The sequence below is a fragment of the Seriola dumerili genome, unplaced genomic scaffold (genome assembly GCF_002260705.1).
Source record: "Seriola dumerili isolate Sdu_G_001 unplaced genomic scaffold, Sdu_1.0 BDQW01000018.1, whole genome shotgun sequence".
Taxonomy (NCBI): Eukaryota; Metazoa; Chordata; class Actinopteri; order Carangiformes; family Carangidae; genus Seriola; species Seriola dumerili.
In genome coordinates this window covers 2,829,914-2,847,140 of record NW_019174273.1, presented here as the reverse complement: position 1 = coordinate 2,847,140, position 17,227 = coordinate 2,829,914, and the positions used below count along the sequence as shown (strand labels likewise).

General features: G+C 39.6%; 1 protein-coding gene across 3 annotated transcripts in view; it reads right to left on the bottom strand.

Annotated features, from left to right (window-relative positions):
- LOC111232582 (double-stranded RNA-specific editase 1-like) overlaps nucleotides 1-17,227 on the bottom strand; it is a 38,146-nt gene that overhangs the window by 18,148 nt on the left and 2,771 nt on the right. The window contains exons 2-3 of one of the 3 annotated variants that reach the window (XM_022760169.1): nucleotides 13,692-13,763; nucleotides 10,165-10,318 (exon numbers count right to left, since the gene is read on the bottom strand). In XM_022760169.1, the coding sequence (XP_022615890.1) occupies nucleotides 10,165-10,300 (136 nt within the window). In that variant the 5' untranslated portion in view covers nucleotides 10,301-10,318; nucleotides 13,692-13,763. Of the gene's footprint in view, nucleotides 1-2,154; nucleotides 2,269-10,164; nucleotides 10,319-13,691; nucleotides 13,764-17,227 lie in introns of those variants that run through there. The other 2 variants (XM_022760182.1, XM_022760175.1) reach the window with 2 other exon arrangements.

Here is a 17,227-nt window from a genome sequence, read left to right as displayed (position 1 = left end):
CTGTGCCTCAGGACTAAGCAGTATCACCGGACGCTACAACAAAAACTAAATACATGTACATCTGACATTTACTGAGAGATGAAGAAAATGCTTTTGAAAGGGTACTAAATGCATTTTCTCCTTCATTTATTTTATATTTATTCATAATTTTGACAAGTGCCACATTTAGCTGATAATAATGGGAATATGCCGAGCAAAAGTATGGGAGACTGGGGACATTTGTTGCATTTCTCTGTTACTCAGAGACTGTTTGTTCTACACCAATCAAACTTTTATATATTAAACTTACATCTGTCTGCTAATTACCCATACTATGTAAAGATGATGACATATGACATATCATTCACCATATTTATTTGAATTGAGGAATTCAGCTGCTGCAACTGACCCCAACCCTGGTGACAGTTGCAACATGGATCAGGGATGGCTGCGACATATTGAAAAAGGAAGGACTTTTTCAATTTCTCTCAGTTACTCAGAGGCTATTTGTTCTAGACCAACCAAACTTTTATACATTAAACTTACATTTGCCTGCTAATTACCTATATTATTTAAAGATGATCACATATGACTATGAATTTATTCACGATATTTATTTGAATGGAAGAATTCAGAGGTTGCAGTGGATGGTTGCAATATGGATCAGGAATGGTTGCAACATATTAGAAATACATTAAATTTCACCAAACACATTTTGCTTTTTATATCTATAAACATAGTATTATAAAAACACGCATATGCATTTACAATAATACAACAATATTAGAGTATTATTTATTTATTTTGTAATATTTATCAAAAAACAGTTACTGGGTTTTGTTTTGCATTGAACAACCTTCAGTCAATATAGGCGCAATTTATTCATTTTATAGCTTATGATAAACAGAACAGGTAAATATATTATTATAAAATCATTAGAGGCTAACAAAATAATTCACAAAGTTACTTGTTTGTATTTTCTCATTCGTTAAAATGCTATCGGAAAATTAGCTGCATATTATCGGACTACAATGTTGAAAAACACTGTTGTGTCACAACTTGTTGCAACTGCTCCCACCCTATCAGCCATGACATAACCATGTGCTAGCTAGATAACTGAACATGATACTTGCTAACCATGTGACTTAGAAGTTGACTCAAACTAAGTCAGTAGTTCATAGTAGTTCATATCTCCAAAACCTGGCAGCAGGGTCTAACTGAGAGTGCCGTCACTCTAGCATGTTTGTAATTGGAGAAATAAGACTTGTTGCAACCGTCCCTTGTTGCAACCGTGCACAGTCTCCCCCACAACAGAACTACATGATTGTAGACTTTACCATTCTTTACAATGAAGCAATGGCGCAAAACGCAGCTTTATACATTATTTATGTTATTACGAGAGGTAAGGTACAGGAATGGCAGAGCACTAAACAATACATGCACTCTGACAGCATCTAATCTCTAATTATTTCATTTGTATGCCATAATTACAGCAAGCTTGTCCATGAGAAATGACGTCAGCCACAGCAACTCTTATTTACTTTTAGTTAGAAACTTTAAGTCCAACTTAGGAGTAGTCATAGTAATACATTTTAATCATTTTGACTACATATTCTTTGCTATTTGACTCCCTGCAGTAAGTTACATGATGAAAAAGTAAAGAAGACACATCTGTGAAGATTCTCTAAGAGCTTTATTAAGTCTTGCTTTAGGTTCTTAAAGATGTTTCACGTCCTCGGTTGTGAAGAAGCACATCAGATCAGAGGTGAAACATCTTCAAGAAACTCAAGCAAGACTTTTTTTTGCATCTTTGTTTTGGTATAAACGACAGCTAAAGACCTTAAGTGCACAGTTTTGATTAAAACATGTTAAAATTTACACTAGAAGTCTCTTTCTATCTTTTCTCCAATTAAAAATGCTAATTAAAAAATAAAATCTACTAAAAAAAGAACTAAGATGAGATAAGATACTCCAGCTTCACTTCTAACCTGCATAATTATGAACAGCACAACAAAAACAGACCAACCAGTCGCCCTCAGGGCTTCATCTGACCCTACCCATGAGGAGAACAGACAAACAGCAACACTGCTCCAAAGTCAGTGTTAAGCCACAGTCCTCTACCACACACACACTGACAGACAGCAGAGCAGAGCGGAGCAGCTATAGATATCATACCTTTGCGCTCGGAGCGTTTCTTTCTCCGCCTCCTGAACCTGCGGCGGATCAGGCAGCAGAAAGCTGCTGTGCTGTGGGAGCTGTCCAGCAGCAGAGCCATGGCTGATGTCTTCCTCACCCTCAGCCTAATGTTGAGTATAGAGCCACACTGTGCCTACACAACTTTGGACAGAGGATGGGAGTGAGGGGGAGGGGCAGCTGGTCTAACAGGAGGCTGCTGGCACATTGATTCGTAGTGGTTAATGGCTGTCAGATAAATGGGCTAGGGATGTCTCCTCCCTCTGTCAGCCAGTCTCCTCTCTCTTCCCACCCCCCCCCCACTCTCAAATCCACACTCTGGGCTGTGATGGCCCAGGAAGTAAAAAAATACCAAAAAGGACCTATTGAATATGCATGTGACACTTCATGAGGCAAGTGTTTAGAGTAGCTGCTAAACACCGAGGGAAACAGCCCGAACATTAAACATTAAAGGTCCCATATAGTATAAAGGTCGATGTCCATGTGTTGTTTGATTGTAGAGCAGGTCTATGTTCTATATTAATACTATGAAAGTATTAAAGCGCTCAGTCCACAGAGAAATGCACACAGCCTGTATTCAGAAACTGAGCCTTAAAACCAGCCGTCAGTACTTCCTGGACTTTGTGATGTCACAACAAAGCAGTTACTAGCCTTAAGCCCTGCCCCTCTGGACTCACCATCCAAACCTTGCAGGATTTGGTTTCTATGAGTGTTTACCTGATATCTGCTATATGTTTATTGGCTCACTCAGAAAACAGTCAGCCAATCAGAAGAGTTTCCTTGTTTTCTTTCAAGAATGTTGTAGCTTTTTTGATGCCTACAAGTGGCTGAAAATCAGTGAATGCAGCTTTAACACTGTGCTGTTCCCGACCGAGATGCCCAAAAAATCATTTGCAAAACAGTACGAATTTGGTGAAAAGGTGGAATTTTTTTTTTCAAAAAGAAAATATAAATGATATTTTTAAATGTGTTAAAACAAAATTATCTTTAGAAAAAAAATAAAAAATGTTGAACCATTCAATCATGTGTGTGTGGTAGATTATTGACTCCAGTGGAGGAAAATTTGACCCATAAAAGTCCAAATATCACTTGATTTTCACTGTTCTTTTCTCTCATAAGTGTCTCACCTTTGTAGAGGTGCAGCACTACATCAATGCAGCACAGTAATGTTAAAGAAGCTTTGTGTGGGGCTTGAAAATATCTGACTCCAGTTCCTAGAAAAGACTTACAAAGTGGATGTAGACACATATGTGGAAGGAAAACTGTTAAGTAATGCTTGCTTCGACAGTTTGAAAGTCAACACTGCCCCCTTGTGTTCTCTACTAGAAACACAGCTCAGACACTTGCAACACATTTTCCTCATCACTCTGGAATCATAATGATTATTATGGTATATATTAAATAAGAGAAATTAAGATTGTTGCTAAGATTGATGTTACAATTTCTGGGTCCAGTTGTACAAAACACCTTAAGTCTGAGTTAACATTTCCTTAAAATAAAAATAGAATAAAAAACCCTTAAAAGTTTCCTTAAAATGTTGACAGAAGTACTTAAGGTTTTCTCCTTATCTTGGTCTTAAAATTCAGGAATCACTTAGTGACCAATGAAGGGGAAAAGGCTAAAGGTACCTCTGACTCTATCTTAACTGCAACATGGTGAGTTTATGGGGATAAATTAAGAAAATGAACGTATCCCAGGAAGAGTGGGAGAAACCCTTAACAATCCCTCCACTTTCTTAATGATTTTTCTACAGTTTCCTGCTAGAGATCTTTCCGTTCAGGTATAGTCAATGTGTTTCATGCTGAGACAGCAGCACACTCCTTTAATTTTTCCAGCTTCCTAAAAGTAATAACAAGTATCATAAGCTAATGCCAGCAAACGGTCTCCATGGAAACAGTAGAATTGTACCTTTACCTTAGTAAAATCATTAAATTCATCAACTAAAGAAACCTTTTAGGAGATTCCACCCATAAGTAACTCCCTTATCCAAGGAGAAATTAAACCTTCAGTGTCATACTGGAGTAGAAAAACTTAAGGTGTTTTGTGCAAGTGGGCCCTGGTACTGTTCATGCTGCCGTACATCTGTAAACATGTGCTTTTGTCGCTATGAAAAGGCAGAAGGTATGCAATAAGAACCTTCTACTGGGTCCATGCAAAATATAGTGTAACCCTAATCCTGAACCCTAAGTGGGCTGTGAGTTGGAAATGGTTGGGAACCACTGCAGTACAAATTTGCTTGAATCCTTCTTTAGTATTCCATTTAAACAAAAAGGAAAAAGGAGATGGACATGGAGAGTCAATCAACCTGGTTTATGTCTGAGTCCAGATATGGGAGGATTTTACAAACAGTGCTCTGAAAAAAAGAAATCAAGCAACCATGTTCAATGTTTCAATACTGCAATGAGATAACAATGAGAAGAAGATGAAGAAGACGAAGAAGAAGCAAATGAAGAAAAGTAGCAAATATTCATCCTAAAATATCTGTATTATAGTTTGAAGTGAACTTGTGTGTCTGCAAACTGAGGCAGTCAGTAAAACCTGCGATTACAGTGAGCAGCCTGTAGGCGGAGCTGCTGTGCTTCACATCGCAGTGGGAACAGGCACAGATTGAACTACATGTGATATTATTCCTTCTTTCAACACTGTTTGCTCACCGCCCATACTTCTGTGCATCTTAATGTACATCACAGCTGAAGGAATATTTCAGCACAGTCAGTAAATACTCTGATCATTCAGTCATATTAAAGCATTACATTTACATGATACTGAGGATCTTTTTCTGTTAGTGCCAGAAATGACAACTGAAGTGCTGAAACCTCGAATCTCAGTTTAATCATGTTAAAGAAAGTATGTAAACTATGAAGTCTTTTTAAAGGCTATACATGAGATTTTATGTGATATGTGTAAAAAGCAGGTTGTATTATTCTCTAATGGGCTTTATCAGAAATATTATAATAACTAAACAACACAAATACTTTATAGTAACGTATCATTCTTCACAGATAGACATCATTATTTAACTCAGCAGGCATCAGAGGGTCATTTTGTACAGAAGGTTAGGACCACAAGTGTTAGAATTCTGACTTTCTAAAAAAAGAAAAAGAATTACACATTAGGACCACATGTGAAAATATTTGATTTTTAGAAGACTGATTTTAATCTCAGAATTCTGACTTCAAACTGAGATTTTTTTTTTTTTTTTTTTTTTTTTTAAGATACTGATTAAACTCAGAGAAAAAAAAAATTCACATGTGGCCCTAATCCTCTTCTGTACATTTCTTTTGTTATTATGTAGAATTTAATTTCAGAGAGAACAGTTAAATATTGAGCAATGGTGGCCTGGAAATTATAACCAAGTATCTTGACATTTGAAAATAGAACAATATATATTTTTTTTTATAGCAATGTCATCCCATTTATTTATTTAACAATTTATTTATCAATTTACCCATTCATTGTATTGACTCTCAGAAATGAACCAACACACATTTGAAAGCTGAATCCCAAACCTTAAACCTTTAGCTACAGGCTAAACAAGCTAGCAAGCAACTGAAGCAAACATGCTAACCAATTATTCAACAGTTTAAAACAAGTTGGGAAGAATATGTCAATCTATAAACCTAATAAAAACTACCACAGTAAGATGCCAACAGTGACTAGCAATAGCAGCCTTCAAAATACTGTCATCCCTAAACTAGCCAACAATTTGAATGTCCACATGATCCTCAACATAACTTTGCCCAAAAATAGGAGAATGTTGAAATAATTTTCCAGGACATTTTACTTTTTAAGGGAACCCTGGCTTTGTACCACAATCCACCCTGATACCCACAGCACACAAATTAAACAAAGAATATGTTCTGCTTGGTTTGGGCTTTCCTCCCTCAGCCTGAAACAACACACATAATCCAATACTAACACACGCCAGTACTGAGTTACACCACAGGAGTTCAGCGGCGCTTTAATCAGGGTTACCCAAATCAAAAACTACCTCAGCCAGCCTGGTGATTAAGTCAAGCTTTAGATTTTAATCAAAGAAAACATCCATGTGTGTTTGGACAAGGACGTGAAAAACAGCAGCAGGAGCCAAGGTCGCACTGAGAGACAGAGTAAACACATGGACTCATTTCACTGTCCATTACACAATTACACTCACATCACGTACTGTTTCGTTTCCTAATGCATGCAATTATTTTCTTTACTGCTTTTGGTCCTTTTTATCTTGTAAACTCAGCTTAAACATTTTAAATTAAAAACTAAATTAGTGAACATATAAAGAGCCTGAGGGGGCACATCTGCAGTCAGTTATTTGAACGGGACGTGTCCTCAATGTCAATCATGTCTCAGCTGTATACTTGTTACCATGTATACAGTGTAGCAGCTTGATGGACAAGGTCAGTTAACGTTACACCAGCAAACAGTGTGATCTGATCTTTGTGATCAATTCATTGGGTATCATTTGGAACTTCCTTACAGCCGGCCTCTCCTGTAAAAGACGAAAACTGATTTCAGCACCAGGAGCTGTCCATAGCACCATCTCCTAAACGAGTATCACTTGGATTGTCTAGACATAGAAAGTATTGATGACGAAATGGTATGGTAATGTGATAGGGGATGGGATTTACATTAACTTTATATCATATTTTATTATATTATTATAGATCAGGTCTAGGTTCTATATTAATACAGTGAAAGTACCAAAGCGCTCAGTCCACAGATAAATACACACAGCCTGTATTCAGAAACTGAGCCTTAAAACCAGCTGTTAGGACTTTCTGAACTTTGTGATGTCACAACAAAGCAGTCACCGCCTCAAGTCTCGCCCGCCTGGACCCACCATCCAAACCTTGCAGGATTTGGCTTCTCTGAGATCTGCTATATTTAATCAGCCAATCAGAGGACAAGCTCAGAGCCTCCTCTCTTCTGATTGGCTTACTGACCTGTAGTTACTAGAGCTCCACAGAGGAGATGTAAAACTACAATGAGATGGATTGTGGTTCTTAAAACCACAAATATATCTTCTTATGGATCAACATTTCAAAATAAAACACAGTAGAAGTGTAAAATATGGAGCTTTAAAACATTTAAATAAACAACCAACTTCCTATCAAATATCCATTAGGTTTATAAATTAAGATCTTATTAAAAATGATTTTTTTTTTTTTAATTCAGTAAATCAAATTTGCGAATAAAATGGATCAGGGATAACAATGACAGAGCTTTAATAAAAATCATCTACATCTTGTAGTTCAGGAAGATGCTCGTGTCAGTGCTCCAGTGTGAGCAGTATTCAGACGAGATTGCTCATCCAGCAGCAGAGTTCTGGTGACTAAGCTGCAGGGGAATGCATCATCCTCAGAGCTTCCTCACATGGCTGCTGACCTTAACTGTCCTCCACAAACCGAGAGGGATGTTTCAGCTTCGGCCATCCCTGAGCCTTTACACACTAGACACCCACCCTGGTTGGAGGATGCATGTTACGTTCTTTTTAACAAATCCAATAGCACAGACAAATGAGAGGCAAACATGGGGGGGTTGTCTGTAGCCTACTTTTTGTACATTTGCATATTTTTCAGAGAGTAGAAGAGGCAGTTTCAGAGAGGGGGGTTGATGGGATTGGGGGTGGGGGAAGTATAGGGCCCTAACCTGACAAGGACAAGACAGGCTAGCTACAAACCTAAAGTCAGCATTTCAAACTGCTTGAGGTCACAAGGATGAAAAAAACTAAACCAAAATAATCACAATACAAAACTTCCATCTAAAAACCTCTGAATTAGAGATAATTATTTTAGCAGAGAGAGATACAATATGCAAACACACATATACACACATCAAACTGTAGCATAGTGTGGTCTAGGTCTTAAAAGTCTAATATCTCATGGTTATTCGAACCTTGCAGGGGTGTGTGTTCCTGTTTCACTGTGTTAACATCACCTCTTTAACTCCTTAGCCTTTCCAAGAGGACACAACATGCTCTCTAACTATGTATTTAAAAGGGCACTCCTCCAATTTAAAGGTCCCATAAAGTATAAAGGTAGGTGTCTATGTGTTGTTTGATTATAAAGCAGGCCTATGTTCTATATTAATACTGTGAAAGTATCAAAGCACTCAGTCCACAGAGAAATGCACACAGCATGTATTCAGAAACTGAGCCTTAAAACCAGCCGTCAGGACTTCCTGAACATTGTGATGTCACAACAAAGCAGTCACTGCCCACCTGGACCCACCATCCAAACATGCAGGATTTAGTTTCTTAGGTTAGTGTTTACCTGAAATCTGCAATATTTTTTAATTCCATCATTCAGAAAACAATCAGCCAATCAGAAGTAAATAAATAAAACACACAAACAGTCCAACTTAAAGCCTTTAAAGGAACTTCCGTCACTTTGTGATGTCACAATAGGACGTATGAATGAAGTCTGCTGAATTAGCAAATGAATACACAATTTAAAAGACAATTTGTTTTGTTATCAAGAACTGAGAGTCTGTTAGTGCTGGATCTCCTCATCACTACTGAAAGGAAACATCTGAGGACTGTTCTCTTTCTACTTGTTTAGCCCCAGAGTTTCCCTCCTCCTCTGGATTCTGCTCTGCCTGAGACGAAGCTGTCAGCTGTGCTACTTTTACACAGGGAGAGCTCATTTGATCTCATCCCAGTCCTCACGATGTCTCTGTTTGGAAGGTTAAATTATGCCAATTATTTTTCAGGTTTGCAAAGCACCTGTGGATGCCCTAGATACAAGACTACAAGTCTCTACCGACAACAACAACACTCTGAATTCTCTGGTTTTGGAGCCTTGACACTAGTGAGCCCAAAAAAGTAGAATAAGCAATTGTATAAAAACAAAAAGTTGTATTCGTATTATTAGTATTGTCCTAATAATGCAGCAGAGGGTGTAGTAACACAGTTTTTTCCAATACTATCTTTGTACAAACAGAGAGTTTGGGAGTCATCAACCTTTAGGAATTGTTTCATTAACTTTCAAGGCTTCATTTACTCTTTGATTTTTCAGTTTTTTGTGACTTGAACAATTTTTTTTTACCTTGGTACAGTTTAGGTTCTTCGCTGGTCTTGACCTGCTGAAATTTCATTTAAAAACTATGCAATCTGCATTGTATCTAAATATCCAAACTTGACGCAAGTTCCTTGTTGACATTACCCTGTGGGTTTAAAGTCTTATGAGTCTTAGACGCTGCACTTGTTTGATGTCCATTAACATTTCTACATCAAGCAAGACTCAGCAAAATTAGAGAAACAAGGTTGTTGTTAGGGAAAACCCTAACTGTGTCATTTTATTCTTGTGACTTGACTAGATGTGCAGGGTATCCTTCAGAATAAAGGTATCCTGATCAAGCCCCTCTCTGCATCTCATCCTTTTATGATTTTTCTCTCCACATTGGGAGCTTTTATCTGTTCAGCAGCTCTGCTGAATGAGTCCCCGGAGAGCTGTTGAATTACACCGGCTCGGAGGCCGTTCGATTGGCTGTCTCTTACTATATTGGAAAAAGTCTGTCTTGATGGAGGGAGCGATGCCGAGGGGACTCTTTGCTGACTGGGCCCGGACACACCAACTGCAAGCCCACATGCAAACACACATTCGCACTCACACGTACTTCCACATTAACTGTTAACCATTTACTCTACAAATCTCACTCTTGTGTCGTATTGACATTGAGATAAAAATGAAAGTGCGGGGGCCCACGGGGGACATGGGGCTCCAGGAAAGGGTCACATACATTACAACACATCTGTAACAGGCTCTCTGTACTAAAATCTAATGTGCATAAGTTAATTCACTGTATGGGCTGTTATCATTCCTTACTGACCAACTGTTAAGTCCAGAGCAAGGTATCTTGATAACCAATGGCCCCTTTGCCACCAAAAAGCGACATCGTTTACTTGTAAACATTTTGGCTTGATGGATATTTAAAGTGATAGTGATTATTTTACATATGGATGTGTGAGGTACCTATCTATATTCAGTGTATTACCTGCAGTAGATTGGGATCGATGCCCTCTCAGTTTAGAGAAGCAGTAGGAGCACTGGTACCGAACACGCGCACACAGTTGCAGAATCCCTTTTTCATCTGGTTCTTGGATTTTAATGAGGTAGTGGGTCGTTTTCATCCGGTGAGGAAGAGACACCTGTTTTAAAGGTCAGACATGTCACACTGTTACTGTTTATCTGTTTGATGAAGAATGCAGAATGCCTGTTTGTTTGAAGCACATTTAGAGTGTTAATGTGCAACTTTGTGACAGATGTGGCAAACTGGCTTTGGTAAAAACAAAATTTGCAGATACGTGTCCAGAGTTTTTTTTAAGGTTTCCCTGCAGGTGAGAAATAATGCTGATTAAATTCTGTACTGAGAGTTTTAATGGTACACACTGGGGGTATCTATTATCACACTAATGTAACACATCTGGCATCTTGTTTCTGGTGTATTTTGATGGTAAACTGCAAGAATAGAGGGGAATTCTGTAATCCTAGCTTGTGTGTTCTTGGTTAGCATTATTACAAAATTACATTAATTCAGCTGTATCTGTTTACTTTTCGGTAGGATGACGCAAAAAGTACTAAACTGATTTGTGCCGAACTTGGTAGAGGGACAGGACCTGAGCCAATGACAAACCCATTAAATTTTGGGGTAGATCGTGATTATTTACTATGAATTTGAATTTTGTTTCTATGCAGTCTGGTGCATACTGTTTGGCAGCTACCTGAGTAGAGGTCTGCGCTCTCTTGAGTGCCTTTGTAGTTAATCTGTGTATTTTGCAAGTCACCAACACATTGAACCTGAACTCCTTGAAGATGATTCTGAAATGACTGCTCAGTGTAAACCACTGACAGCGAATGAGGGTATAGGAGAGTGCCTGAGGACACAGCCACAGACTCTGCTCCACTGTACAGCAGCAGAGAAGGTCACCTTGTCTCCTCGTGTCCTGCTGGCCGCCATCTGACGTACTGGCGTAGACAGAACTCATACACCACCCTTGAAAATAAGCTTGACGACATGCTAGCAAGACAACATCAGCTGCTTTGATGTGATTCTGGCTGACACTTCATAGAGACTGAGTAGACCAGCAGATTCGTGAGTCCAAATCTGATTTATTATTGCCTTTTGAAGCTGAGTCATGAGGTCAACTACAAACTGGCCTTAGTCTGTGATGCACACATCATTCCAGCTCTTTAAAAAGAGAGAAAAGCTCCAAAACAATGAATCAGCAGGTCTGAGCTTACTTGGGTAATTCTCAAACTGCTATCAGCTCTTACTCTAATTCTTCCTTACTGTCACTGAGTCATCAGTCCACACACGATGAACATCACCACATTAAGACTCCTCACTACTGCACTTGTTTGTCATCTTGTCAGAAATGATTACACCAAAAACGTGGACTCAGTCTGCAGCGGTTGTGTAAGCAGCTTGTGGCAGCGTCCTGAGTTAACCTCGTTCTCACTGCTGTATCAGACTCCAGCGCTCACAATCTGCAGCCCCTTAAAATCCACCTCCGAGCTCTGACTTCAATCAGTGTCTTTAAGAGGTGCAGCAGGCAGAGGATCAAGGTTGAATCACGTCACGAGGACACACAATGATTAATCTCTAAATACATAACCAGCAGCCCCTGGAGCATGAGGTCAGATCCCAGCAGACTCTTAATGCTAAAGGATATTAGCTGTGTCCCAATTCAGGGGCCACATCCTTCAAAGGAGGTGGTCTATGAAGGTGTGGCCCTTCGTAGGATTTACACTTTGTGTCACCAGCTCTGCCCACCCTTACTGTTGCGTCGCAAAGTGCGGCTCCTGTCAAGTTGTACCATTAGCTGCTCAACTGAGCTGAAACCCAATAATTGCATTTAAAAGTGCAATCCTCAGGCTCTTTTTTGGCGTTTTTTGCTTTCATTACCAGCGTGCAATGAATCTTGGGGTAGGTTGGGCCATGACAGATCCACCCGTTTGATCCTTGATTGCCCAGAAAAAGAAGGAGCCTTTGAAATGGGACAACCTAGTCGCACCACCATGATGCAATCGGTCTTCAAATGCAGCCTCTGAAGGATGCAGCCCCTGAAGTGAGACACAGTTATTGTGTCTTTAATGATAGTGAAAGGATAAGATAACTGGAGCAATCAGCTGATTTGCAATTTGACCTTGTGATGATGAACACGACACACTCTCCAAGCAATACAAATTGAGTTGTAGTCAATGGAAGATTCAACCCTGAACGAATGTTACCGAACACAGACATGACAAAGTGAAAGACACTTGTAGGAACTATCTTTTAGGGTTCTGTTTCTGGCCGTTGGAAATTCTTTAAAACACCGCTACATGAAGCTTGGCAGTTAGTCTGCTACGGCTAGTTCAATGCTATAAGTTACCTTGGAAACTAAGTAGGAAAATACAAGCCTCAGTAATGGAACAGAACTCTCGCTTATATCAGCAAGACTTAGACAAAAGGATTTTCTTTTATCTGCCTTGTTGGAATAGGACCCATAATCTTTACAATACAAAACAAGAGGGCTAGAGTCCAGACGTTCCAGACCCACCCCCTGTTTTGGTGGACAACACAAAAGACATTACATTGACAGAGTTTTAGATTTTGGACAGGTGTGACTCAGGAGGTATTGCGGATTGTCCACCAACCGGAACGTTGGCGGTTTGTGTCGTTATGCAAGAATGTGATTGATTTGTTTTCTGAAACACATCAGAGGTAGATAGGTAATCTGATTGTGTGACAATTCAGTCAAAGAAAGAGTTATCATGGGGGAGCACAGGCCACCTAGTGAGATATTGAAAGCTTTGAATCTCTACCTATCTCTATCTACGCTATTGATGGTCTAATCACTTTCTGCAGTGGGTGGAATAAAACTGAGAATGTTTATGTTGGTTCTAAAAGTCTATTTTACAGTCAGTGTTTTGCTTCAGAACCTTCATTGGGCTCCTGAGGGTTTCCACTGTAAAGGTGATTAATGATGTGCAGTTTGAAAGTGGTGCTTGGCTGACTTTGTGTAATTATTGCAGCTGAAAGGTAATGAAATCATCGACACTATCATAAACTGTTGATGCAGCACGGTGCTGCTGTTACATGTTTAGTTTACATTCGCTGTGTTTTTGGCATTCTTGACAGGTGTTCCTTCTCACACACACATTCCTCCGTGCGTGTGTGTTCAAATATAAAAAGCTAACGGGTGCAGCTCATCTAAGTGTATCTGTGGTGATCCTGGGCCTGAATGCATCAAAGGGCAGGTAGGGGAAAAAAAAATCAGAGTTATAAATGATTCAGCTGCCAGACATCTAAGCATTGATAGGCTGACTCCCATTAATGAGGGCCTGCGTGTCCTCTGCTTCATTGAAGTGGTGACCTATAAAATATTAAAGTGTGCTCGACAGCAGCACAACACGACTCTACAGAGGAATGGGCCTCCTCCCGCAAAAATAAAGTGAGGAGGGAAAAAAAGAAAAGGCAGAGGCAGGAAAATGAGAAGAAATAGTGCTGATTCCAGGAAGGATTCAGGGAATACTCACATCAGCGTCTCAGAGACTGAGGCAGCAGATCTCAGGCAAGCAGGGTATCAACACCAACTGACAGAGGAGGATCTGAAGACAAGGAAAAGGAGATGAGTTTGATGGATATGGATATGGATATGGATCACAAGGTTCATTACAGATGAAGTTTTCAAATAGGACATTACTTCTGCCAACAATAAGGGCAACACCACTGAGAACTGAGCATTAATTTGGGGTGTATTTGCTGTCAGAGTCTAAGTAAGTCGACTTAAGTTTTTTGGATGAGCAGTTCTCAGGAATGCTTCAAACATCGCTTTTCTACTCGTTACCAGAGTTGAAGATAAAGGCGATACTACAAAACAAGGGTAGTGCTACCTGACAGTTTACAGCCATGCCTGGGTTTTAGGAAAGGCAGAATGCAACTGCAGTGGCACTTTCTACATTAGCTGAGTCCCAATTCAGGGGCCGCATCCATTGGAAGTTGCATTGAAAGACTGATGGCATCACAGCACATCTACAATGTCCCAGTTCAAAGGCTCCTTAAGATGCGACCGAGAAATGAGATTTTCTTTTACTCTGCAACAAATGATCCAACAGGTGGATCCTTAATAGCCCAACCTATCCCAAGATTCATTGCCAAAATCCTCCATATACCAGACCGCCTCATTTCAGTTCTGCCTTTGAGGCCTATGGCAGCTAGGTAGGGCAACACCTTCATAGATCCTGATCCTGATTTGATGATCCTGATCAGGATACTGAACCTGATAATGAAACAGGTGAGTAAGTAAACAAGAAATGAGGGAACATAAACGTTTCTATCACTGGCATATCAGAGTGATAGGCTTCAATAAGAGAAAAAAAACAATTAAACATTTTTCATGTTTTTAAAGATAATTTCATTTAAAAACATTTAAAAATATTATTTATATTTTTTTACAATCACATCTTTTCACTGAAATGATACAGTTTTGCAAAGGATTTGTCAGCCCACTTGCAATACCCTCACCGCCCACAGGTTGGGAACCATTGGCCTAGAAAGCATAGCCCTGATAATTATACAGAGGCCTGTTGGTCAGTGCTTTACTTCATTCAATTAAAATTAGTCATGATTATACCAGTGAGATTGCAGCAACAAAACTGAGTGGATTGAATTGAACAAAGTTGACTTTTATTTCTTATCACTTCGAATTTCCATGTGTATGAGAACAAAAATTACATAGTCTATCTTTAAAACTCATATCCTTTCTTGAATTTTTTAAAAAACCAGCAATGTCCACAGGGATCTAACTCCCAGTATCTCCTCACCTCCTGCTGATGCATCAATTCAAACTGGCTTCATACAGCACATTCCCACCTCTGACAGTGTGATTTGGAGGCTGTTTTTAGAAGCCATCTGCCATGCTGTCAGTGAGTTTCACAATGAGATCAGCGTTCTGCTCCTCTGATTTACCAAGCACGTCTAATATTAGCTCTGACTGCAATAAAAGAGTTCCATCATTCTGCTTTATGATGAGGAAAACAGTAAAGTTTGGACTGATGGAGGCGGATCATGAGACCCCTCCTGACTCACAGCCCAATGTGGCTGGCATTCAGCCTCTTGTCCTCTCTCTGAGACAAGGACACTTCCTCTTTGTCCAGCTGTCACTCTGGGACAAGTATGTAATTAAAAGAGATGTGCTTGTACATCCCTCAGCACTCTGCTCTGTCAAGTTCAAAGGTGGATTGTTAGGGAAGGAAAGGGACATAGTTGGTTAATGTAAGCAGAGCTGTTGCTGGGAGGACTGGGTACAGATATTTTTATACTTTCCATCTCTGACATTTATCAATGTGTCAATTACAACTAAACCAAAACCAGTAAAAAAAAAAATCACTGTACTGCTGTGATATTCTAAACCAGTGGTTCCCAACCTTTTCCAACTCATAGCCCACTTGAAAATCTCAAAAATGTTGGCAGGCCCACATCCGACCCTGTAACAATCTGGAGGCTAAATAATGCTAATGATGACAAGCAAAGCTCAATTTTTTCTTTTTTTTTTGGTGGAGGATAGGGCTATCTCTGGAGCTCTAGCAACAACAACTGACCAACTGGTCAGCCAATCAGAAGAGTGGATCTGAGCCTCTCTTCTGATTGGCTGACTGTCTGCTGAGTGTGATCCAATAAAAAATATAGCAAATTTCAGGAAAACACTCAGAGAAACCGAATCCTGCAAGGTTTGGATGGTGGACCAGGGTGGGTGGGACATGGGGCATGGCTGAGATGTGACTGCTTTGTTGTGACATCACAAAGTTCAGGAAGTCCTGATGGCTCATTTGATGACTCAGTTTCTGAATACAGGCTATGAGCATTTCTCCGTGAACTGAATGCTTTGATACTTTCACTGTATTAATATAGAACCTAGACCTTCTTTATAACACAACACATGGACATCTACCTTTATACTATATGGACCTTTAACTCTGGTTTCCTATCTCAGCAAGTAAATATCTAAGTGTTCTTGACTACTTATATGTGAAATAAATCATACCCAGATGCACAGGTAGTAGTAGGTAAGTAATTAATTGTGATATTGATTTGAGGTTGCAACCCAACAGAAATCATGGAAGTCTCAGATGGTTTTGACCTCGATCTTTGCAGTTGCAGAAAACACATCAAGTTGTTTTGGAAGACAAACAACATATTTTGTCATTTACCAATGCTAACCCCTCTCTGATGTCTCTCGGTGTGATTCAAAAGGCAAAAAGTGAAAAGCACAAATTGATTTGATGGCCACAGTAAATGCTGTGACATCAGCAAACAAGCCATGATCTATATCCATCACCCACAGAGTGAACTTTTCAATCCAAGTCCTCGTGACCCTGACTGCACAGCAGAATATAAAATAAAAAAAAAGACTGAGTGGGTCATGTAAGACACAGGGTGAAGCTGACGACACATTGGTTGTGGGAGAGAGTCTAGCGCTCCAACCACCCAGCATGGCCTGCTAATCCCAGAGAGTGGAGGCAGCCCAAGATACCAAAGTGACTATCACTAAGTAAGACTGATATCCAAGGACATACTCCTTTTATACCTCCAGTACATTCACCGGGTGGATATTTAGCCATTTTCTCAAATAAGTCCTTAATCAAGCAAAAGTGCTAAACACTCTCTAGTTCCAGATCATTCAAATGTGAGAATTTCTAGTTTGTATAACTGCAACTTCCTCAGTTCCTACAGGTAACAGAAAAAGTAAATACATGAAGCCTACTAGCTGTTCCCCAACAGCCTATTGTGTCCCTGCACCCTGTCACCAAACCATAAAAGCTGCACTGCTAAATGTAAGACATAGTCTGTAAATAAAGGTGGATGTAGCCTCCTCCTGTTAATCCAATCAGTTTATCCTTGAGTCCAGCTGAGCATTTGTACCACATTTGAAGAAGTTCCATCAAGGCGTTACTGAGATATAGTGTCCATGAGAATGGGATGGACAGAGGGACATCTGAAAACAATATGCCTCCAGCATTTATTTACTTTTATGAGAGGCACTTTGAATTCAATTCAATGCAATTTTATCTGT